Consider the following 20779-nt stretch of genomic DNA (forward strand, 5'->3'; position numbering starts at 1 on the left):
CTCCCTGGTGTTCTGCGTCCTGCTGTTTTGAAAGAAGGTTGGCCAGGCCATCTCTGGGCCTCTCCCTGGTCTAGCTCCTGTCACTGAGTAACCTGCCCACTCACCCGAGTGCCTTCCCAGCTGATGCCTCAGCCAGGTCTGCAGGGCTGAGTGAGGACGGGCGACGAGCCTGTGTGCCTGCCAGGCCTGGGGGATGGTAGCCCACCTATAGGTGTCTAAGGGACAGTTCTGTCTGTAGTGACAAAAGCCTCAGTGTCCACAGGCCTCTGACACGCTAGAGATGACAGGGCTGAGGTCTGGCCAGAAGGGTGTGCACCCCAACCACATGGTCAGATCACATGAACTCCGAGGCCTCTCCCACCATGAATCTAGATTCTGAAGGCCAGGGAATCTGGACTGAAATGTTCCATGATGGCCATGCCCCACAGTGAGAGCCCGGCCCCAGCTCACCAGGGCCATCTTCCCGGCCAGCAGCAGCTCTGTCTCGCTGCGCAGGGCCTTCATGTTGCTCACCAGCTCCAGGACGAAGCCGCAGTTCAGCCCCTGGAAGAAGCAGGACAGACACCATGGAGGAGGCCCGAGGGCTGCCTGTGCCCAGAGGAGAAAGACCAGACAGGGGCAGGCACCTCCGTGGTCCTGGGCTTGCTGTACACACGGTCCATGGACTTGGAGCTGGCATTCACGGCGTGGGCGAGCTCCTGCTCCATGTCTCGGTGGGACTGAGCGATCTCCCGGATGCTAGAGGAGGAGGAACACGTGCATCAGACGCCGCCTTGCTCTCTGGCATAAAGTGGGGGCAGCAAGTGGACTGCTCCTAGGAACCCAGGGCAGGTCCGCAGACCTGTGCGAGCCTGCTCTGAAAACACACACGGGTTTCAAGCCTCCATCTACATAAACTCTGAGCATCTCTGGAAGACGATCAGCGGAAATAAAGGGCCAGCACGAGGGGTCAGGGTGAGGAGCTCGGCCTGCATCCCAGCCATGGGCAGAGCCCTGAGCTCAGTGGGAAGGGGCAGACCTGTGGATGAGGGCTCCTGCCGCCTGCCCGAACTGGTCCATCTGGGTGGCCTCATCCTCGGACAAGATCTCGGGGTGCAAGGAAAAAGATGGCGGGCGAGGGAGCTCGCACTTCTGCTTGTCTTCCCAGGACTTCAGCGTGTTCTCAAATGCCTAGGGGGCGAGAACCCAGAGTCACACTTTCTCCTGCTCTCCAGAGACAAGTATGTGTCTACTGACAAGCCCACCCCCGTCCCAGCAGGCTAACAGGGAGACACGCTCCCTTCTACGTGGGAAGAGACGGTCCTAAGAATTCCTGTCCCATCGGCTTAATTATGGTGACTAAAAAAATAAGTCCCTAGAACTAATCATTAGAACCCCAGATCTTCTTACAGAAGCAACACAGGTGACCTACAGGTGAGCCCTGGTCCCGCAGGCCGCCCCCTTACCCTGTCTCGGGTGAGCATCTGGGCCCGGTTCTTGTGGATGATGCGGATGTAGCCTGGGGGCTGGATCCAGGCCTCTCCATCCACCTGCACAGGCACGCCCTCGTCCCCCAGAATGGAGATCTTCACTGTGCGACACTAAGCAAACATCACAGTCGTTACTCATGCACCACGCTCAACCAAGGAGCCTCAGGGTGCCACTGAGCACTGCAGGAACCTTCCTGTCCTACAACCCTGCCCACGCAGCCAACCTCCAGGGAGACAGGCACCACCCACAGCCAACCCTGAGGTCAGAGCAGCCCTATCCCGTTCTGAGCTCAGGGAGCCTGAGAGTCTGTGCCCCCCATCACTGTCCCCTCACCCAACACTGCATCTGTGACCACAGTGAGGAGGTCTTCGCAATCAAATCCCAGCACCAGGCCCAGGGGCAGGACTCATGGCTTCCAAGAGTCACCGGGTCCCTGGGCACAGACGCACAAAACCAGAGCAAGGCCAGTGGCCAAGTGGTTGAGAATGCATAGCTCGTCCTCTCAGCAAAACACAGCCGAAGACTTTAGTGAAATCCCAGCAGCCCACTGAGGGGACACACAGGACAATATGCCCAGGGTTCAGGTCAGCTGGGGTACCAGCTCCCACCCAGGTCTTTGTGCATAAAAGCACCACTCTCCCCAACCCCACAGACTGACAGGCCTTCCCAACCCATCACCAGAACTAAGTAATGGGGGAGCCCGCACTCTGCATCCCCTCCCCAGCTGGGTCAGAGCAGCCAGGCGAGGCTACACTTCACTGGCCACACAGGCTCGGCCCGTTCCCATGCTCAGGCTGCCGCTTCTCAAAGCTGCAGGTAGGGGTCCAAGTCCAAGCCAGGCCTGTCTCGTCTCATCTCATCCTATCTCAGCAAGAGGGGCTAGGACACAGGTGACACTCATAGGGAAAGTCAGGGCCAGGAGCTCAGGTGGGGTATAAGCTAGCCCCAATTTTGAGGACCCATTCTTTTGGGCTCTGCATTTACTGGGGAGGGTGCAGTGTCGAGATGGTGGTTCTGGGCCAGGCCCTGCCCCTCCAAGTGTGTGTGAGCCAGACCATCTCCCAGGGCCTCCCTGCCTCCAGGACCATGGCCAGTACCTGGGCGATCCGGTGATGCTGCAGCCGAATGACCCGCGAGACAGCCATCTGCATGCTGCCAAACACAGCCACCACCTCCAAGATCTTGTCGTCAAAGGACGGAGCTGCGAAAGTCTGAAAGGCCAGAGTCAGAGCTGATCTGGGCTCCCACTTCCCCAAACACTCGCCACAAACTACTCGCTGCTGGCTGCTGCACCAGGGAAAGCAAACGGGCCCCACAGGAGGTGACACACCCTAACTGGAGCAGCAGCTACAAGGAACCCTTACTAAGACCCTGCAGCCAGCTCCCGGGATCAAATCCCAGATCTGCCACTCACTAGCCTTGTGACCTTGGGCAAGTCACTTCTCTCCCCTGCTCCTGTTTCCTCATCTGTACAGTGCGGTAATACCGGTATGTCCCTCGAGACGCTGTTATGAGGACTGCGTATGTGCAGTCTCAGAACAGCAACCGGCACATTTGAAGTGACCATTAGTGCTATTTCTGTTAGCGCTCATGTACAAAGGAAGCCACCCCCCTGGTAAAACCTATCACTGCCTCCCAGAGTTCTCAGCATAAACTCCAAAGTTCCCCCTGGTTCCCACAACCGGGCGGGAGCTCCAACTTCTCCATGCCCCACCCACTGCAGTGCCATCAACTTCCTCCCCACCTCGCCTTCTAGCCACTTCCGTGGCTGCTCCCTCTGCCTGGAGCAGCCTCTGTACCTCTTCCCTCCCTCAACACTCCACCTAACCTGGCTGACCCCAATCACCCTTCAGGTCTCAACATACATGTCCCCTCCTCCTAGAAGCCTTCCCAGATTGCCCCAAGTCGGGGTTGGGCCCGGCTTCTGCGTCACACCTGTCTCTGATCACAACTGTTCTACGCAGCCTCCCTTCGCATGAGCAGGGAACTCTATCTGTCTTGCTCTCGACTGTCTCCCCGCTGCCAGTACAAAAAGGTGGTGCATCCCTCTGCATCACTGACAGAGCACTCCTCATGCCAATGCTCCATCAGGGCCCCAAGTGACTGACGTTCCTCGAAGGGGAGGCCTCTTTGGTCACCACCCTCCCCGAACCTGAGTTTAGGCCCATGCCACCCAGCACCCCTGTACGTACATCATCTTCCTTGGTGCCCCCCCAGAAGTTGGTCCCTCCGGCATAGCTGGGAATGTTGAGGACGGCAATTCCCTGGAGGCTGGGGAGCGGGATGGGCCGCCCATCACACTGCGCAAGGGAGAAGCGGGACAAGAAAAAAAAGAGACGCAGGCATCAACCAGTCCTTCCTCACCGGCAAGCCGCCCAATGCCCGAGAGGCCATGCGACAGGGGCTCCCCCGAGGGGTCCACAGGAGCAGAGCTAACAGGAGTTCCAACAGCCCTGGCTCACCTCCAGCAGGACCTTCTGCTCCAGGTTCTTGTAGGTTCGGTGCAGCAACTCCTTGGTCCCAAGCACCCCATACCACATCATGTTCTTAGTTCTACTCCTAGAAAGGAAAGCACAGAAAGGACGTGGTCGTGTCTTTTCCAACAGTTAACTAGTCGCTGCCGCCCAGTGTGGGGCGGCATCTGATCAGAACTGAGTCAGACTCAGGAATTCCCTGCGGCAGTGACCCCTTCAGGAAGAACATGCTCCTGTCTGTCAGTACCCATGAAAGGTAAGCACGGAGGTATGTTTGTAGACAGGAAAAGTATCATTTCCCAAGGAAGTAACTAACCATCCCCTGAAAGGTAGACCAGTTAAGACACTCACTGTAGAACCCCACAAAGATTCCATAACCCATGAGCTTTCCTGACTATAAAATCATGCTCACCACACGAAATCTGAAAAGCACAGAAGGAGATAAAGGGGAAAGTAACCTCCTAAATCCCCGTGTGTGCTGGGGTAACTGCTGTGTTCGTCTTTCCTGGGTGTAGGGTTTACAGGTGGAGTAACCCGCCTGCCATCTCCTGACCCACGCTGTCCATGTCGCCCCCACAGAGCATACCACACGAAGCACACCCCCATGTGTCCTGAGACGCAACTGGTCTCTGCAGGACATTTCCCTGTCATTTATCAAGTCAGTCCCTTTGACTGACCTGCCCGAGGGGGACCCCAAACTGCCTGGCTTGGCCCAGGACAGCTGGTGTGGTGAACCCACAGATTTGCCCACTAATGATGCTGGGGACTCTGCCATAGTCACCTCTCAGCACACGCTATTACCTGCCCCTTTATAGCAACATCACAGACTCACAACTCTCCTAAGAGACTCAGTCCCTATTCTCACTGACTAGGGTCACTCGCTTTCTCATGCTGAATTTGCCCCAACCTGGCCAACCCTAGGGGAACCCTCCTCTGGGCTGGCTGCTTGGACTTTCACCTGCTTCTGTCCACATCTCCGTTTTCAGAGACAAGGCATTCAGGCTCCGGGTGTGTCTTCTGCCTTAGCACCCTGCACACCCTTCTACCCACTGACTCCAGAAATCACCTTACTGACCAGAGCAGAAATGAGGAAGGCGCAAGGACAGGTGCGCACGGTGTCACCCACCTGCACTTCTCCGGGTGCTCATCCCGCTTGTTGTTGAAGTCCAGGGATATCTTCGCATCCAGGCCGATGCCAAAGTAGTTGTTCATGACACACTTCTCTGTGTAATACTCTCTGCAAAGGAGTGTCAGAGCAATGAACACAGCCCTGCGGTACTTCACAGTTTTACTCATAGCCCCCCGACCTCTAGGAAGTTCTTCCTGAGGGCAGAGCTCATACTTCCTTTATTAACAGTTCTATTGAGAAATAATTCATATACCATATAGTTTACTCATTAAAATGTATGGTGCAATTTTCAATGCACTGACAGAGCCATGTAACCATCACTACAATCAATTTCAGAATTATCGTATCACCCCAAAAAGAAGCTCATCCCCTTTAGCCAGCAGTTCTTACCCCTCCTCAGGCCCCGACAACCACTAATCTACATCCTGTCTCCATGGACCTGCTTCCTCTGCACATTTCATATAAATGGGATCCCACAAGATGGGGCTCTTGTGTCTGCTCCCTTCACTGAACAGTGTTCTCAGGGCATAAGGCCTGGAGGAGGCAGGGCAGGGGGCCTGGGAGATGGGACGGGCAGGCTCCAGGAGGCCATCGCAGCACAGGCAGATGGTCGAGTACTGGGTGGTGGGTTACGGCCTGATAACCAGCCTGGGTGGAGGAGAGCAGCTTTGGTCTCCCAAGTGGAGGAGAAGTCTCCCCTGTCTGAAGAAGACAGAACGAAGACAGACCTACGGCCGTGGCTGCCAGACGTGGGGATCTCAGATTGAAGGAAACAAACTAAATACGAGTTTGGGAGGCCCCAGGGAGCTGCTCACATGAGGACAACTGTTCTGGCCTTTTCCAGGGAATGTCAGGAAGGGTGAAGACCAGAGTCCACACAGCCCCGAGAGGGGCCTGGGCGAGGAGCAGACAGGCGGGTAGGTGGCGGTGCAGTGGCAGTGGCAGGTCTGGGGTGGGATGCCCAGGTATCTGGCAGGCCAGCCCATGGCAGCAGGTGTCTGGATGGAGGCCCCTCCCTGGCAAACTGGCCTGGCAGGGCTGCCACTCTGCACACTGCCAGCTCCGCCTCCCCAAGCCCAGTTTCTGCAAACCACACATTTCTTAGTGGCTCTACCCAACCCCACCAGACACACGGTTGGCAGCTTTTAACCAACTGCCGCGTGCCACTAGCCGCCCAGAACTTATCAGCCAGCAGAAAGGAAAACCTAGAACAGGTTTTCAAATACCATCTGTGCCTGCAATGGCATGTACACACACAGGAACAGACCTGACTGACTACACTACGCTGCCCTTGCTGCCTTGGGTCTGGGCAGAGCACACAGCGTGGGAAGCACAGAATAGCTCCGGAACTTTCCTCCCACGTCTCAGCCCAGGAGAGTGTCTCCCTGGGGATTGGTGGCCAGGCGCTTCCAGCCCAGGGACCTGTGACTGAGGCTCTAACAGGGAAGCAGACATAAGGGAAAGGAGCAGAACAGCAAGAGGAAGAAGAAATGTGGTCAGGAAGAGACGCCAACGTGGGGCCAGCCAAGGCTACCAGATGACAACAAAGACTAAGTGCAAAGTTAGCTCCCAACAGAAGTTTCTGAACCTGTCCAAAACCTCAGAGCATGACGTATGTTCAGAAGACACTGACTCGGGACCATCGGGGAACTCGGCAATGAGCCAGGACAGGCTACATCCCATCATCCCACCATTCCATTGTCCCCTTGTTCCACGTCCCATTGCAGGAACTTTCTGACCACACTCTAGCTGAGGCTTCCCATTTCTAGATTCCTTATCAGCTGGCACAGGGGGGAAGAGGGTCCCCTAGTCAACTGCTCTCGATTTCTCTAATTACGAGTCAGTTTTCCAGGCTCCACATTCTTTCACCAAGGTGCCCCGGGTTCACACCACTCACAGGTTTTCTGGTTCGGAGTTGAAGGGATCAGCATTAATTAATAAGCGACTGATGACGGAATTGCCAGGCAAGGAACCAGACATCCCTGCGCGCACATCTGTGAGGGAGACAATGGGAGGAGACAGTGCTGGTCAGAAGCTCATCTGAGGCTGACGGGCACATTTCTCAGAACGTAATCAAGCATTTTGAAATAAGGTACAAACATGTCCAAATTTTGACAATTAATAGTCTTGGGTCAAAAATCACAATCATCAACCCACAATCATGAAACAAAAGAAAACCTAATGGTGGTAGAAACCGATACCTATGAGACACGTATGAAAATGGCTCATGAAGACAGTTCTTGTTAAATGTAAAAAGCTCCCCAGAATGAGCATTTTGTGACTAATCCAGAGCCCAGTGACCGACCAGCTTCAGATGGCTAAGTTCATAAGCAATAAACGAGCCTGCAAGCCGCCCGCATCAGTTTACAGTCTCTAAATCGCACCTTACGGCGGAGATGAACCCTGCCTTTAGCACGCTGCCCACCAGGCCTTCCAGTGATATCTGCCACTGTCTGACCGAAAGCTCCTCATGGCCAAGGGCTCACTTCCCAAGAGCTTCTGGAACTTCCTCTCTATTCAGTGGAGATTCACTAGAAATTGCTAAACCACAAATGGGAGCAGACAATGTGGGTAGGAGGCCTCCGGACTCTGCCTGAAGCCAGATAAGGGAGTCTTATTTGCAATTCCAACCCTGTGTGGCATGCCTCCTTTCAAGACTTAAGTCCCCGTCCCCCATCCCCCGCCCCCGGAAGCAGCAGCAGGAGCTGCCTGCACTCCATCCTGGGCACAGTGAGACAAAGGACTGGGCAGCGCTCCTGGCAGCTAACTGCTCCTGTGGCAAGAGCGCCATGGCCGCACAGTCCCCATCACAACCTACCCACCCTCCCTGTTCACTCGGGCGAACTCTTACCTACCCCTCAGCACCCAGCTCGAGGAACCCTGCTCCAGGACGCTATCCTGGGCCCCCGGGAGGCGATCTGGGTGCCATCTGACCTCTGTAATGAATAGGGCACTTCCACACTATGAGCTAACTCTGAATTCCACCTACCTTCCCAAGCACTTATAACTCTTAGAGGACAGGGACTGGTCTTATTTATTCCCACAGACCCAGTGCCGGGCAAAGTGACAGGCCTGACACCCTCCCGCACACACACTCGGCCACCATGCCGGCGCTGCCACCCTGGACCACCTGGGGGTAGGGACACTCACTTGGGAACAGGATCTTCGTGTTCAGCGCTGGCAGGCCATCCCGGTTTCCTGACTGGGGAGGGAGAGAGGCAGAACTGCCCAGTGACAAACTTCCTTTGCTGATGAGCTTCTCACATGGGGACTTGGACACTAAAAAAACAGAACACGGAGCCATAAGACTGTCCAAAACAGACCACGGTTGACTACTGGGAGAGTTCATTAGAGAAATGCCAGGTGGAGGGGCGGGGAAGTGAGGAGCTTACAAGCCACTGGTCAGCCCAGGTGGGGTGGGTGAGATGAACAAAGAGGCCCAGAGAGAGGAGAGGAGAGGACAAGAGGCAAGTGGGTCTGAACGCCCTCTGGAGGGCGAGGCTGGGCGGGGCACAGAGGGGCTAGATCCCACTCATACCCAAGGCTGCGGAGCCCATGCCGAGCTGAGTTCTGAGTGGTAATGACTATGGAGTGAATTCTGAGACAGATACTTCCTAGTGGCTTGTCTGGGTACAAGGGGGGGCACACACAGCCAGTGGAGAGGGACAATTCTCCACACAGGAGCCAGAGCCAGGGGCTATACCAGAATGGGTAATGTACCCAGGCAGATGGCCCATAGGGCTGGGTGATGCCCTAGCGAAAATGCCAGGCAAGGCCAGCTCTGTCTGGAGCAAATTTCACAGGTGCATGGCGTTTGGCTGGCTGCAGCCGAGAGGCCCTGAGCCCTGTTGGGTCTGGGTGCGTAGGGAGGTTCTAGCCCTCAGCAGCAGGGCTCTCCTCCAGGACGGACCCCCTCCCTCCCACCACCAAACTACACAGAACAGGTGGTACAGGGAAAGGCCATGTGCTCCTGACATCATTTAGGGTGCAACGAAAAAGCACCCTGAAACTTCTCTCGGCCAGCTTTCTGAGAACCACAGGCCCGATAGCAGCGTGAGGGTCACCCTGGCTGGCAGCTGTACCTTTGCGGAGGCTCCTGTGTTTGGCAGCCCCACAGCTCTCGCTGGAGCACACCGTGTCGTCTGACTTCAGGTCCTTTTTCTCCTCTGACTCAGAGAGACCTAAGACAATCCTCTCCTGTTCCTGGGTCTGTGCATTCTGCTCATCAACAGCTGCAAGGAAAGAATGATGCAGTTCAGCCCGAGGACATCACCGCAGACAGGGTCGGGCTGAGGGAGGTCCTATCAAGAGACTCCTCACTTTGTCTTCCAGTCTGATTTTTCTTCAAATGTCCTCTTGGCTGTAGCTTAGACCCAAAGCTCCTACCTCGTCCGCACTGTCCCGAGCCTAGCACATTGTAAGTACCATGGGCACCGGTGCCAGCAGGTTGGGGGAAGGGCCCAGAGGCTGAAGACATGGCAAGAAGGTGAGTGAAGAATAGAGAGCCCAAAGCAGCCCTGGGAGATGTGAGCAGGGCCTCACCTTGTGCATCCACCAGTGTGCAGTGTGAGGTTACGCCCTTACTATTCTCTCAGGAGCAAGCAGCAGGTGGATCTGCTCAGAGCAAAAGGTGAGGACTAGGAAAGCGTCTGAAGCCAGTGGGACATATGATATGGTTTCTGAGGGCAGACCCAGGAAGAGACTTGCTAAGGAGAGAGCTGGGGTCCCAGCAAGGTTGGAGGCAATGAAGTTCAGAGGTCAATGTGACTTTTCAGTGTTCTCATCAAAGCTTAACAAACCGAGTCTAGAGAAAGGGAGCAAAGGCCAGGGGAATCTTTCATCCTGTGTAGTCTCCCTGCCTCCCCAGGCCCTGGGCTGGTAGAGGATGGTCAGCACTGGCAGCCTAGACTTCAGGTCAATGACCTGCCCAGGCCCTGGGCTCCCTCCTCCACTGCAGCAGCCCTGACTCAGACACATGGTCCCCCCCATTTCTCTGACCACATCTCGGCTCCCAGCCTCCAGCTTCTCTCTGTCCACTGACTTGATGGACAGGACTGCCTCTCCAGGTGTCCTAAGAGCACCTCAGTTCTACGCACCGAGGCTCTCAGAACACGCTCCCCCAGGGGTAGCCCCACCTCCAAATGGACAAGAACCTGTCAAGCAGGGCTGCACCAAAGTTGGCAGACTTCCCACGGGTTAGGTCCCTTCCAGGGAATGGGTCCCCCGTCCAGGGGTCAGTTTCTCCAATGAGGCCCCTGCGTGTGCCTACTAGGCACCCTTTCACCAGCTGGGAGCACCCTCCGGCTCTGCCTCCCACTTTCTGGATCCCAGGGTTCTCCCTCCAGTCTTCACATCAGTCCAAGCAGGGGAGCAGGGAGAAATGCTGCCTGTAGCTTTCAGGTAGGGGGCGCTGGCTCAGGTCAACCATAAACCACACAGGCCACAGTGCCCTCGGGCTGCTAGGGTTTGGCCTACACGGTGGCTGCCTTTCCGCCACCACATTCGGAGGAAACAGCATGCCCAGCGCTTGCCTGAAGCTCCCTCGTCATTAAGAGACCACCTACCTTTTTCTGTGTGCTCTATGATCTGGCGAATTGCCTTCTTCAGGCTGTTGGCTCTCAGCATGAGCTGTTCCCGAGGCCGGAATATCTGTGGCCGGGCCGGGCAAGTTGACCCCACCGAGCGGTCCACAGTTGAGCCGCAGCTGCTGCCTGTCCCGTCTCCATCTTCCGCCTCCTCGGCAATGGTGGGCGGCGGGGTGGGCAGAGAGGAGGAGGCCTGGGACTCGTCGTCCAAGGTCTTGAGGAGAGAATCCAGCTTCTCTTTCAGGATGGAACACTGGACAGGGAACAAATGGAGTGAAGGGAGTGGATGGAGTGCCTCTCTGTCCTGACACCCTCCCAGGTGGGGCCCAGGGTGCAGACCTTCTTAGCCATGACCTCCGACTCCTCCGAGCTCTCAGTCGTCTTCTCATAGGCCTTCCCCACACGAGCCACGAAGTCCTTCACCGTCTCACAGAGCACTCTGTGGGAGGAAACGGGAAGATGCTTCTAGAGAGACCCTCCTGGCTGGGCCCCCGATGCCCTGGCTCGGCGTGGTGGATCCCTGGCTCCCCCATGTGGCCGGCACTCACTTTGCCGAGGAGATCACCACCGAGTGCTGGTCGGAGGTCAGGATTTTAGAAAGATGGGCCGCGACCGAGTCTTCATAGAAGAGAATCTGCTGTACCTACAATTACCCCAAAGTAGAATGGGGTGACTGTCAGTCCACCCAGTGAGTTCCTCAACCATGGCCCCGCCAGCCAGCCTCAGCTCACTTCCCTCACTAATCTGAGGCTGCCAGTGCTATCAGAAAGCGTTCAAAGGCTTCAAGATGTAGTCAGAAGGACCTTAACAAAAAAGAGCATGTAGATGAAAACTTATAAACATCTCACGCTGCTTTATTCTTTAGTCTGATCTTCACCATCACAGCCTGAGCTGGGAACTAGGATCTTCAATCCTGTTCCCACAGGCAGTTCTCCCTAACTTAGGTTCCATTCACAGACCACACATCTGTCTACCTGGTCAGGAATGGGGCCTGGCCCCTCTCCTCTTGGTGTAAGTTCCCCCTTCCCCACTCACCCCTGCCTGAGGAAGTGGGAGATCTGACCCTGTGTGACGAGCCCACTCTAGACCCCAGCCCAGGGTCAACAAACTTTACTACTGGCTAAAGAAGACATATCTGAGGCTCTGCACACACAGTCTTCCTCTCTCGGAAGGTATGGGCGATTCTCTGCTCCCAGGCCATGTGAAAGCAGGCCCAGGCAGATGTGGCCTGGGGGCCAGTTTGTCAACTGCTGCCCCAGCCCACTGTCTCCAGCCCTGCTGACGGGCAGATGGCCCTTGGCAGAGTTCTCTCTCCTGCTCAGCCAGCAGCCAGCTCACCCAGGAGGATAAGCATCGCTATGTGCCCAGAACTGTGCTGTTGCAGGATATAAAACACGGAAGGCAAAGTCTACGCCCTTATGAACTGTTGACACAATAACAAAAAGAAGAGCTAAAGGGTGAACTGGCACAGCCAACTGCAAAGGGAGGCGAGGTGGAGGACGAGGGGTGGCAGCAGGTGATGGAGATGGGACGTCCTAGGGGCCTGTCACCACAAAGGCCCCAAATCCTGATGACAACCAGGAAGCCCCCAGATGACCCAAAGGGAGGTCAGAGTCCATGCGGCTCCAGCTCAACCTCAAGCTCACCCTGAACCTCCATGGGTCTAACCTAGGGCTGGCCATGAGCACCCTGAACCTCCGCAGTCTAACCTAGAGCCAGGCATGAGAGCACCCTGAACCTCTGTGGGTAACCTAGGGCTGGGCATGAGAGCATGGCGGGGGGGGGGGGGTAACCAGAAATACCTCAGAACCCTCGCTGAAGTCCTCGGTGACAACGGTCGAGGAGGAGGCGGGCCGAGGCAGTTTGGTCTCGTAGGCCATGACGCTCCACCTGCACACAAAGGCAGCTCCCAGGAGGTTGGTCCACCTCCCAGGGCAGGTCCTGTGCCTCCCCTCTTGTGACCTGGGGACCTGATCTTACAATATTCTAACTTCACCTGTAAGCCCTTTATCTTGCCTTGTGTCCCTAACGTGGCTCCTTACATAGCTGAGGACAAACATCTCATCGACAGGTCACTACGGCTCCACTGACCGAGGGGAAAGCCAGCAGCCAGCTCCTCACTTGCACCAAACACACAGACCCCTCCCTTTAGTGGAGAAGACGTGGGAGGGGAAGCCAAGTGTGAGCGTGATCACCCCCGCTCAGGGCAACCACAGGGTCCTGTGAGAACATGAGCATTTTCAGTGACACTAAGTCACCACAGGCTCTGGTTAGCGGGACTCAGACATGAGCTCAGGACTATAAGCAGTACACCCAAGGAAGCCAAAGGACTGTTAGACACACAGAGACTACACATCCAGTATTCGAGATTCTCTTGGAAACAGGATCTGAGAAAGCCGGATTCCTCAACGATGGGTAAGGAGCACTGTGCTCACAGGTTATCAGATGAGGGCTGCAGTGGCCAAAGGGGACAGAGCCACCTCCTCTAACAGGACCTCTAACAGGTGATCAATCAGGCTTGGCCTCAAGAGAAGACCTATCATTCAGTTCCTAATCCTGGTCAAAACTTAAGAACTTTCAGGAAAAAAAGAATGCCTGCTCAGGTCAAATTTTTTAAACTAATTGCCAAGGGCCTATGGTTTCCAGGGGCCCCGGGTAGAAATACCAGGTCGAGGTGACCTGTTTCTGACCAGCTCCTGCAGTGTGGCACAAGAACACAACCACTCACCTGTCTAGCATCTTGGTGCTGGCTCTTTCCAGCTTCTCCAGGATCTGCGGGAGCTGGGTGTCATCATCACAGGCTGAGCCCCAGCCTAGCACGCGAGCCAGGTCATTCCCCGTGCCAAGGGGCAGCACTCCCAGCTGACACTGGCAGAACATAGTGGGGAAGACATGGCATTGAGCCCCCTCCTCTTTACTGACAACAGTGGCTGAATTTAGTGTGAGACCTGCTCAAAATAGGGTGGCTCTTCCACTCCAGGCAGAGCCATGGGGGAGGGACAGACAGCCTTTCCAATCCCACAGGAAAGGCCTCCCTCTCCCACAGGCCACATCTCACCTGTTGCTCCATCTCGACAAGCCCCTGGGACCTCTCTGATCTATATTTCCCACATCCGTTCTTCCCACTTTCACAGCTAGGGCCACAGTCCTGTCCTGACTGCTGAGAAGAATGACTCTGGGACTCCCGAGCCCGTCTCTCCATCCACTGCATCTGACTCACTGCAACCAGCTCATCCTCTGAAGACATCACTAGTCTCATCTCTCCTCCAAAAACAACCACAATGGCTTCCAAGTCCCATCAGAACTGGCACCAGGACATCCATTCTGATCACCAAACTCAAGAACACCCCAGTGCTCAGCCAACACCCCTCCACCTGCCACTCCCAGAGAGACCCCTGCACTGCTCAGGCCTCAGCCCCCTTTGGAATTTCCACCCCCGAGCTCCACACCACACCAGGTTGGTGCTCAGGAAGCTCCCCAGACACTGGCTGCCGAGACCTCTCTGCCTCCACCTCCGCCATGCAGTGTGTGAGAGAGTCACCAGTCCTTCCTAAGCACTCACAGCCCAGTCGCCTGCCCAGCCATGAGGGGGCCCTGCCACCCTGCTAGGGACAACAAGCTGGAGGGTGAGGACCAGGACACCCGAGCACTAGGTGGAGAGGACCTGGCACTGGCTCCCTGGAGCCTAAAAGAAAAAGCACAAGCAGTGGAGGTGAAAGCACAGAGGTGACAGTGGTGGCCCAGCTGGAGAGGTGACCTCCTGCCAAGTCAGAGCTCTGTCAGAGGAGGGCAGTGAGGAAAAAGTCAGAGGAACAGGGAAGAGGGAGCCAAACTGGGGCCCTGGTAAACTACGTTCTGAAGTCTGTACTTGGTCCTAAGGCCAGGGGCCACCAAGGAACGCGCAGGGGGATTCATGAGCAGAACCGCCCGGGGGAAAGTCCCTGGGGAGGGTGGACAGCAGCACATAGGGAGCGGCCTGGACACTCTGGGGTGGCAGGACAGAGCCCAGCAACTAAGTAGAAATGAGGAGGGAGGGCAAGGGGAGAATCAAGAGCAAATATCAAATCTCTGGCTTGGACGCCTGGTGGACGTTAAATTTCAGACTCTGAGGAAAGACAAGTGGGGCGGGCGGGGCTGAGTGGTGGGCTCAGTGCTGGAAGTGCTGGGCTTGGGGTGGGGAGGGGCAGCCAGGAAGACAAGAAACACCAAGGGAAGCGGGGGGAGAGAGGGAGTGATCAGAGGATAAGAGCTACAGAGAGGCCAAAAGAGACAGCACTCGCTGCACTCAGCCAAGTGGATGAAACCTGCCTTCCTCACTGGCGACAATGAGTTTGTAGATCATCCTGGAAGTCAACGCTGACACGGGCCTACATGTAGTGCTCTAACTTCACCACTAGGGGGCGGCGTTCTCTTTCCCGAGAAGTGGCTCGCTGTCCAGCTTCCATCATCCCAGCACCCGGGGCTAGATGCCACCTAAAGACAGTCCACCCCGCCTACCAGGACCCCAACATTGAGTCAGGTGAAAGAGCTGGAAAAAGTATGTTGAAAGCAAATGATAAACTAGGAAAAAATATGACCGACAAGGAGTCCATATCCCTAGTTTGACAATAATCCCTAGAAATCAATTCTTTAAAAGGTAAATACCCCAACAGAAATCTAGGCAAGAAACATAAAGAGTTAACTCATTTAAAAATTCATGGTTAACTGAGATGTTTGACTTCACCAACATTAATGAAATAAAAATGAAACATACCCTTTATGTCTACTTAGCTTGACAAAAATGAAAGAGATGGAGAGCCGTGGGAAAGAACAGTTTTCTGTAGCATCGGGAAATGAGATTGGTACAGCCCGGAAGGAGAGCACTGTGGCAGCACAGGTCAGTCTAACTGTGGGCAGTCTTTGAAAGAGAACGTAGCTGGGAAAGCATCTATGTGGTTTTCACCAGGGGTTTCAATGAAGCAACCTGGGCATCCACCAGTGGGGGAGCAAGCTAGCCCAGGGCTGGCAGGGCTCTGCCCAGCAGAAAACCATCTACAGGTCTTCATTTGCCGTGGAGCGAGCAGAGGTGTCACAACACGCTGCTGTGTAAGCGCAGGATTGGAACGGCATGGGTAACATGAGTCCGTTTAAGTCAAAACTGCATGACGCTACGTGTATGCCGACAGAGAGAGGTCTGAGAGATAGTCACCAATGCTCGCAGCGGGTAATCCTGGCGGGGAACAAGGATGGGGCGCGGGGGGTAGAAAATCAAAGAGCACTTTTTCTTTACAATCAGCAAAATCTATTTTTAATTTAATACAGAAAAGAGTAAGTCCAAGGGACCCTAACTGTGACCTGAAGTTCAAGTCTACTCTTCCTTCCGGGAAAGCAGGAGGCTCGCCAGATCACGTCACTGCCCAACAAGGAGCCGGCGGGGGCACAGCAGGATGGCAGCCCCACCGACCTGCTCCCAACCTCTCCCCAAGCTGAATGTCTTTCTGTAGCTCCCTTTACTTGTTTTTTCTCTTAATCCTCACCTGAGGATATATATTTTATTGACTTTAGAGAGGGGAAGGGAAAGAAAAAGAGAGAGGAACATCAATGAAAGAGAAACACCAATCGGCTGCCCCCTATACGTGCCCTGACGGGATCAAACCTGCCACCTTTTGGTGTCCAGGATGACGCTCCAACCAACTGAGCCACCCGGCCAGGGCCTCCCTTTCCTTCTAACTGTGAAGTTCCTGTTCCTGTGTCATAGCCCCAGGCCTGGGCCTCATGATGCCATCAAGCTACCTCTTCCCTCCCAGATCTTCGCTGCCTGGAACAGTGCTCCAAGGGGACATGGAGTGTCACCCAAGACAGCCCAGCCTCTAACCGTGACATCACCCCCCACCCTTGGGGCTGGCTCCCGCGTTCAGGCACCTGTTTGTGAAGGTTGAGGCTGTCGATTTCAGAGAGGACCCAGCCAACACTGCCGTCCCCACCACACACCAGGATCCGGAATGTATCAAACTTCTGGAATAAGCGTAAGCTGCAGAGAAAAGAGAATGTAATGAAATGAGGTACATTCTAAATGACTCATGATGGCCAGTCAGTCCTGGGCCGGGCCCGTCTGCACTCCTCACACTCACCCACAGATTCTGCGCCCACTCCTCACTCACCTGACCCCCACACTCAACCAGCACCCACACACACAGCTGAGGAGCCCAAGCAGCACGATTCTGCCTACACTTTACCTCCCACTGGGCCACTGAGTCCTCCCGGGTGATGTGACCCATCCCTCCTCCCCTCCTAACCCACCTCTCTCTCCTTCCTATGCTCCTTGAGGTCACCCTGCCCTCGCATGCAGTGTCCCCTCAGGACACCCAGCTGCCTCCTCTGCTCACTCCTTACCGCTCCCTAAGTGACCTCATCCATGTCTTGGCTTCGAAGACCACACATGCTGATGACCCTGAGTGACCTGAATGACCCTGAACCATGACCTCCAGGCTTTCCTGAAGGACAACACTTGCACTTGTCTACCAAACAAGCCACTTGGTGTCCTAGGTTCCCTTCCTAGGAAAATGGCAGAGCCATCATCAAACCAGCCACCGGGCCAGACCCCACTGTCCCAGCCACCGTCACTTCTCTCATGATCACTGCAAGAGCCTTCTCCCCACCTCACGTCTCCTGCCAACACCTCCAGCTGCTACCAGTGTTAACTTCCCAGACAAGTCTCATCCAGTGTCTCACTTGAGAAGCTGCCACTTGTTTCCAGAAAAGGTTCGAACCTCTTGGCCAACACCCACGACCCTCCCTGCCAGAAGCTGCTGCTCCCCTGGCCCCCCACTATCTTCTCACCTCTTGGCACACATGGCACCCTCTGCCCAGCAGGCTCCAAACCTCCCTCCCTGGCAGGATGCCAACTTCCTTAAAAGCTGGTTCAAGGAGAAACTGAGAAACCCCCAATTTGATTTATAAGCCCTTTCTCTGGTTCCCACAGAATCCGCACATTTCCCATCATTGTGACACTCTGTCCTGTGACCCTGACTGTCTGTTCATGTGCTGCACCCCCTGTAGGCAGGGGTCCTGCCTTTCTAGGCCTTGCATCCAGCAGAATCTGAGCAGATGAAGTCCTGGGAAGACCAATGGGACTGAGGGACGCATAGGACTCGGGGACTAAACAGACTGCTGCTTCCAAATGAGGGAGTTAGTTCAAATGGCAAAGTTTACAGAAGCAAATGTTTCCTACAAACCTATGAAATGTACAAAACTAGAAAGGACACCTATCAGCTCTCCAGCCAGCTGACAGTCAGGCCCTCGCACACCTGCACATGTCACTGTACCCGCGAGGTGAGCAGCCTTTTTTCTGGCCTCCCTGGGGGAAAGCCTCCTCAATACTAAGCAGCCACCAAAAACAATGGGGCAGGTCTATAACCACTGACATAAGAAAACGCCCGTGCTCCTACATGCAGACACCCAAACAGTGTGTGTGCTGGTAACACAGCACCACATGCAACTCAAAAGTGTGTGTGCACACCTGGAACACACATCTGAAAACCGGAAGGACCGAACTCTAAACTGTTGAGAGAGTACCTCTGCGAGTGGAATCTGGGAAGGGGGGTGGGTTAAGAAACATAGCCTTTATTTCCTATTTAAAAATGTATCTTTGAATCTTTTAAACTCTCAGAAAGATCTACTTTATGAGCTTACCCAAGGTGTGGCCCTCCATTCATGAGGTCAAAGACCTGGGCAGGGTTCAGCAACTGTTTGAATCTTCTGAGGAATTTCACGCCCTGGTTATCCCCACTTTTTGAATTGACGAAGACCAACAAGGGGCTTGTGCAGGATGGAGGACATGTGGCCTTCCAGAAGCCTGATTGAGAACAGAACAGGAAAGAGGAAGGTTGAAAGCCATGTACCTGATCGCACAGGAAGTAATTGTCTGAGGGCCCTGTAACTTACACAGAACCAGCAAGATATAATAAGCGTATGTCCACGTGGCCGTTCCCCATACAGAAGAAAGCGAGTGCCCATCCAGTCTGGCCTCACATTTACAAGAACTCTGAATTTCAGAAAGATCAGGCACCTCACTGCTCTGTCTTTTGCTCTCGCTCTAAAACTGAAGAGCTGACTTCCTCCAAGACATGGGCCACACTTTCCCGCCTACAACCACACTTACTAATACACATCAAACAGGCTCTGGACCAGTGTGAATAGCATGGAGCCATGTGCTATTTAAAACCTATCACTAGATGGACACCAGCTGAGGGAGCACATGACCTCAATGGCTCAAGTCAGAGATGGACAAGAGTCTTCGACTTGGTTTCTACTCACAGCCAACCAGACCCATCCCCTTTAACTAAGGCACCAGCCTTAAGTCCTCAGCCTGCCCAGTGGCCACCAGGACACCATTTACCACCTTTGTACCTAAGTCCTTTCCCCTGATGGCTGGGCCTGACCTCTTTCTGATCACATCTCAAAATCGCCAATAGGCCATTCTAGAGTGGGAAGGAGAATGCAGGAGGGAGAGCTGGAGGAATGGGACAGGCCAGGAAAGCACCTGGTACCCACCGTCGGAATCGATGCTGTTGAGAGCTGTGGGAGGGATGACCGACACTTTACACAGGCCCAGCGGGCACTTGGTCACTAAGGATTCCTTACACGCCGTGTGCACCTGGAACAAGAATCCATGCATCACGAGGGTCACAGCCTCCTTCATACTCGGCCTGCAGCTGTGGGGGGAATGGGTGGACCTGCTGTCCCCATTGGGGAGCTGATGGGACTCAGGAGAGGGTCACGCACTCACCATGGCCTTGCACCACAGGCAGCGCCAGTCCTGTAGGCGCAGCACGCTGCCACAGGTCTTGTCACACACTGTGCACTTGGCGCTCACTGGCAGGTTCCCCTCCAGCCACTGGTGAGGCATCGCAATCTGCAGGCCAAGCAGAGACACGCACTTAGGATGTGTCCCAGGGCCTACACATGGGCACAGAAGACCTGGAGTAAAGATGCTCCAAAATGACCTCCACCAAGACCTTTTTCTTAACACAGGCCAAGGGAGGACAGGGCTGTCCCAATCATGCTCCTGCCCGAGCACTGCCCGACTCACAGGGACCGGACAGAGCTCGGAGGCGCAGAAGCCCACATGGAGCCCCAAAATGTACAGTGGGAGCAACTCAGACCCACGAGGGAGAGGAGGGAGGGGGAGGGGAGGGGAGGGGAGGGGGGAAAAGGAGGGGGGAGAGGAGGGGGAGCGGGGGCCTCGGGGGGGCCTTGGGGGCTGGGCCTGTGCATACCCCGTCTTCGTCCTCTATGATGTCCTTCCCGACGGAGGCCAGCGTGGTCCACTTGCAGTTACTGGTTGCACGCACAGCACACCGCTTGTGGGCCTTGAACTTGCACACTGTGAGGGAGTGAACACATGAACCCTCAGGCCTTGCTTGTGGCAGCTGCTCCCCATGCTTGAGGAGGTGGCCCGGTGGAACTGCCTGGGCCTCCTGGGACAGTTGGGACACACACACAGCACTCCACTAACTCCTGGGACACACACAGGGACTGATCCTGGTGAGACTAGACACCAAGTGCAGCCAGGAGGTGGCAGGCCTTCTGGACAGGGCCAGGGAGGCGCCAGCTCAGTGTCCCTGAGCCATGCTCAAGCTCTGTCCCAACTGCTCGGCTGCCCCTGCAGCCAAGGGCCACCATGAACCACGCTCCACATATGGACACTGAAATGTCAATTTTATGTGACTTTCTGTGTGACAAAACAGTTGTCTCCTTTTGATTTTTTTCAACCACTTAAAAATGTAAAACCTTCTTAACTTCATAGTCCGCATAAAAACAAGTGACAGGTAGGATCTGGCCCGAGGGCAACAATTTGCCTTTCTGGCTCCTGCCCAAACACTGAACCCTGCCCTCTAGATCTGGAAGACAACTTTCAACCCATTTACCCACAACCCAACTCATCCCGAGGGGGTGCAGCTACACTGGGGCTGACAGTTTCAGCCCTTTCCCTCTGTGTCTTCTACTTTCCTCTCTGGGTCTCCTTACTACCACCTCCTTTCTCTCCCTTGCTCCATTATTACAGAAAAGAACTTAAAACACTCTTCGGCGGTACAATAAATAAGTGTGGGTCACAGCAATCCCTTCACTCCTGACAACGT

At 55.0% G+C, this 20779-nt stretch overlaps 1 protein-coding gene across 2 annotated transcripts in view; it reads right to left on the bottom strand.

The window, feature by feature from the left end:
* DGKD (diacylglycerol kinase delta) overlaps positions 1-20779 on the bottom strand; it is an 82641-nt gene that overhangs the window by 6809 nt on the left and 55053 nt on the right. Inside the window, exons 6-26 of one of the 2 annotated variants that reach the window (XM_087819508.1) lie at positions 19916-20022; positions 19426-19551; positions 19191-19293; positions 18330-18492; positions 16560-16668; positions 13387-13526; positions 12461-12548; positions 11207-11301; positions 10998-11097; positions 10638-10911; positions 9156-9305; positions 8224-8352; positions 6971-7067; positions 5071-5181; positions 3933-4029; positions 3663-3770; positions 2568-2681; positions 1446-1580; positions 1019-1170; positions 627-738; positions 451-543 (exon numbers count right to left, since the gene is read on the bottom strand). In XM_087819508.1, coding sequence (XP_087675634.1) covers positions 451-543; positions 627-738; positions 1019-1170; positions 1446-1580; positions 2568-2681; positions 3663-3770; positions 3933-4029; positions 5071-5181; positions 6971-7067; positions 8224-8352; positions 9156-9305; positions 10638-10911; positions 10998-11097; positions 11207-11301; positions 12461-12548; positions 13387-13526; positions 16560-16668; positions 18330-18492; positions 19191-19293; positions 19426-19551; positions 19916-20022 — 2603 coding nt within the window. The remainder of the gene's footprint in view (positions 1-450; positions 544-626; positions 739-1018; positions 1171-1445; positions 1581-2567; positions 2682-3662; positions 3771-3932; positions 4030-5070; positions 5182-6970; positions 7068-8223; positions 8353-9155; positions 9306-10637; positions 10912-10997; positions 11098-11206; positions 11302-12460; positions 12549-13386; positions 13527-16559; positions 16669-18329; positions 18493-19190; positions 19294-19425; positions 19552-19915; positions 20023-20779) is intronic. The other variant, XM_087819507.1, reaches the window with a different exon arrangement.

Source organism: Miniopterus natalensis, chromosome 8, assembly GCF_054644295.1.
Source record: "Miniopterus natalensis isolate mMinNat1 chromosome 8, mMinNat1.hap1, whole genome shotgun sequence".
NCBI lineage: Eukaryota > Metazoa > Chordata > Mammalia > Chiroptera > Miniopteridae > Miniopterus > Miniopterus natalensis.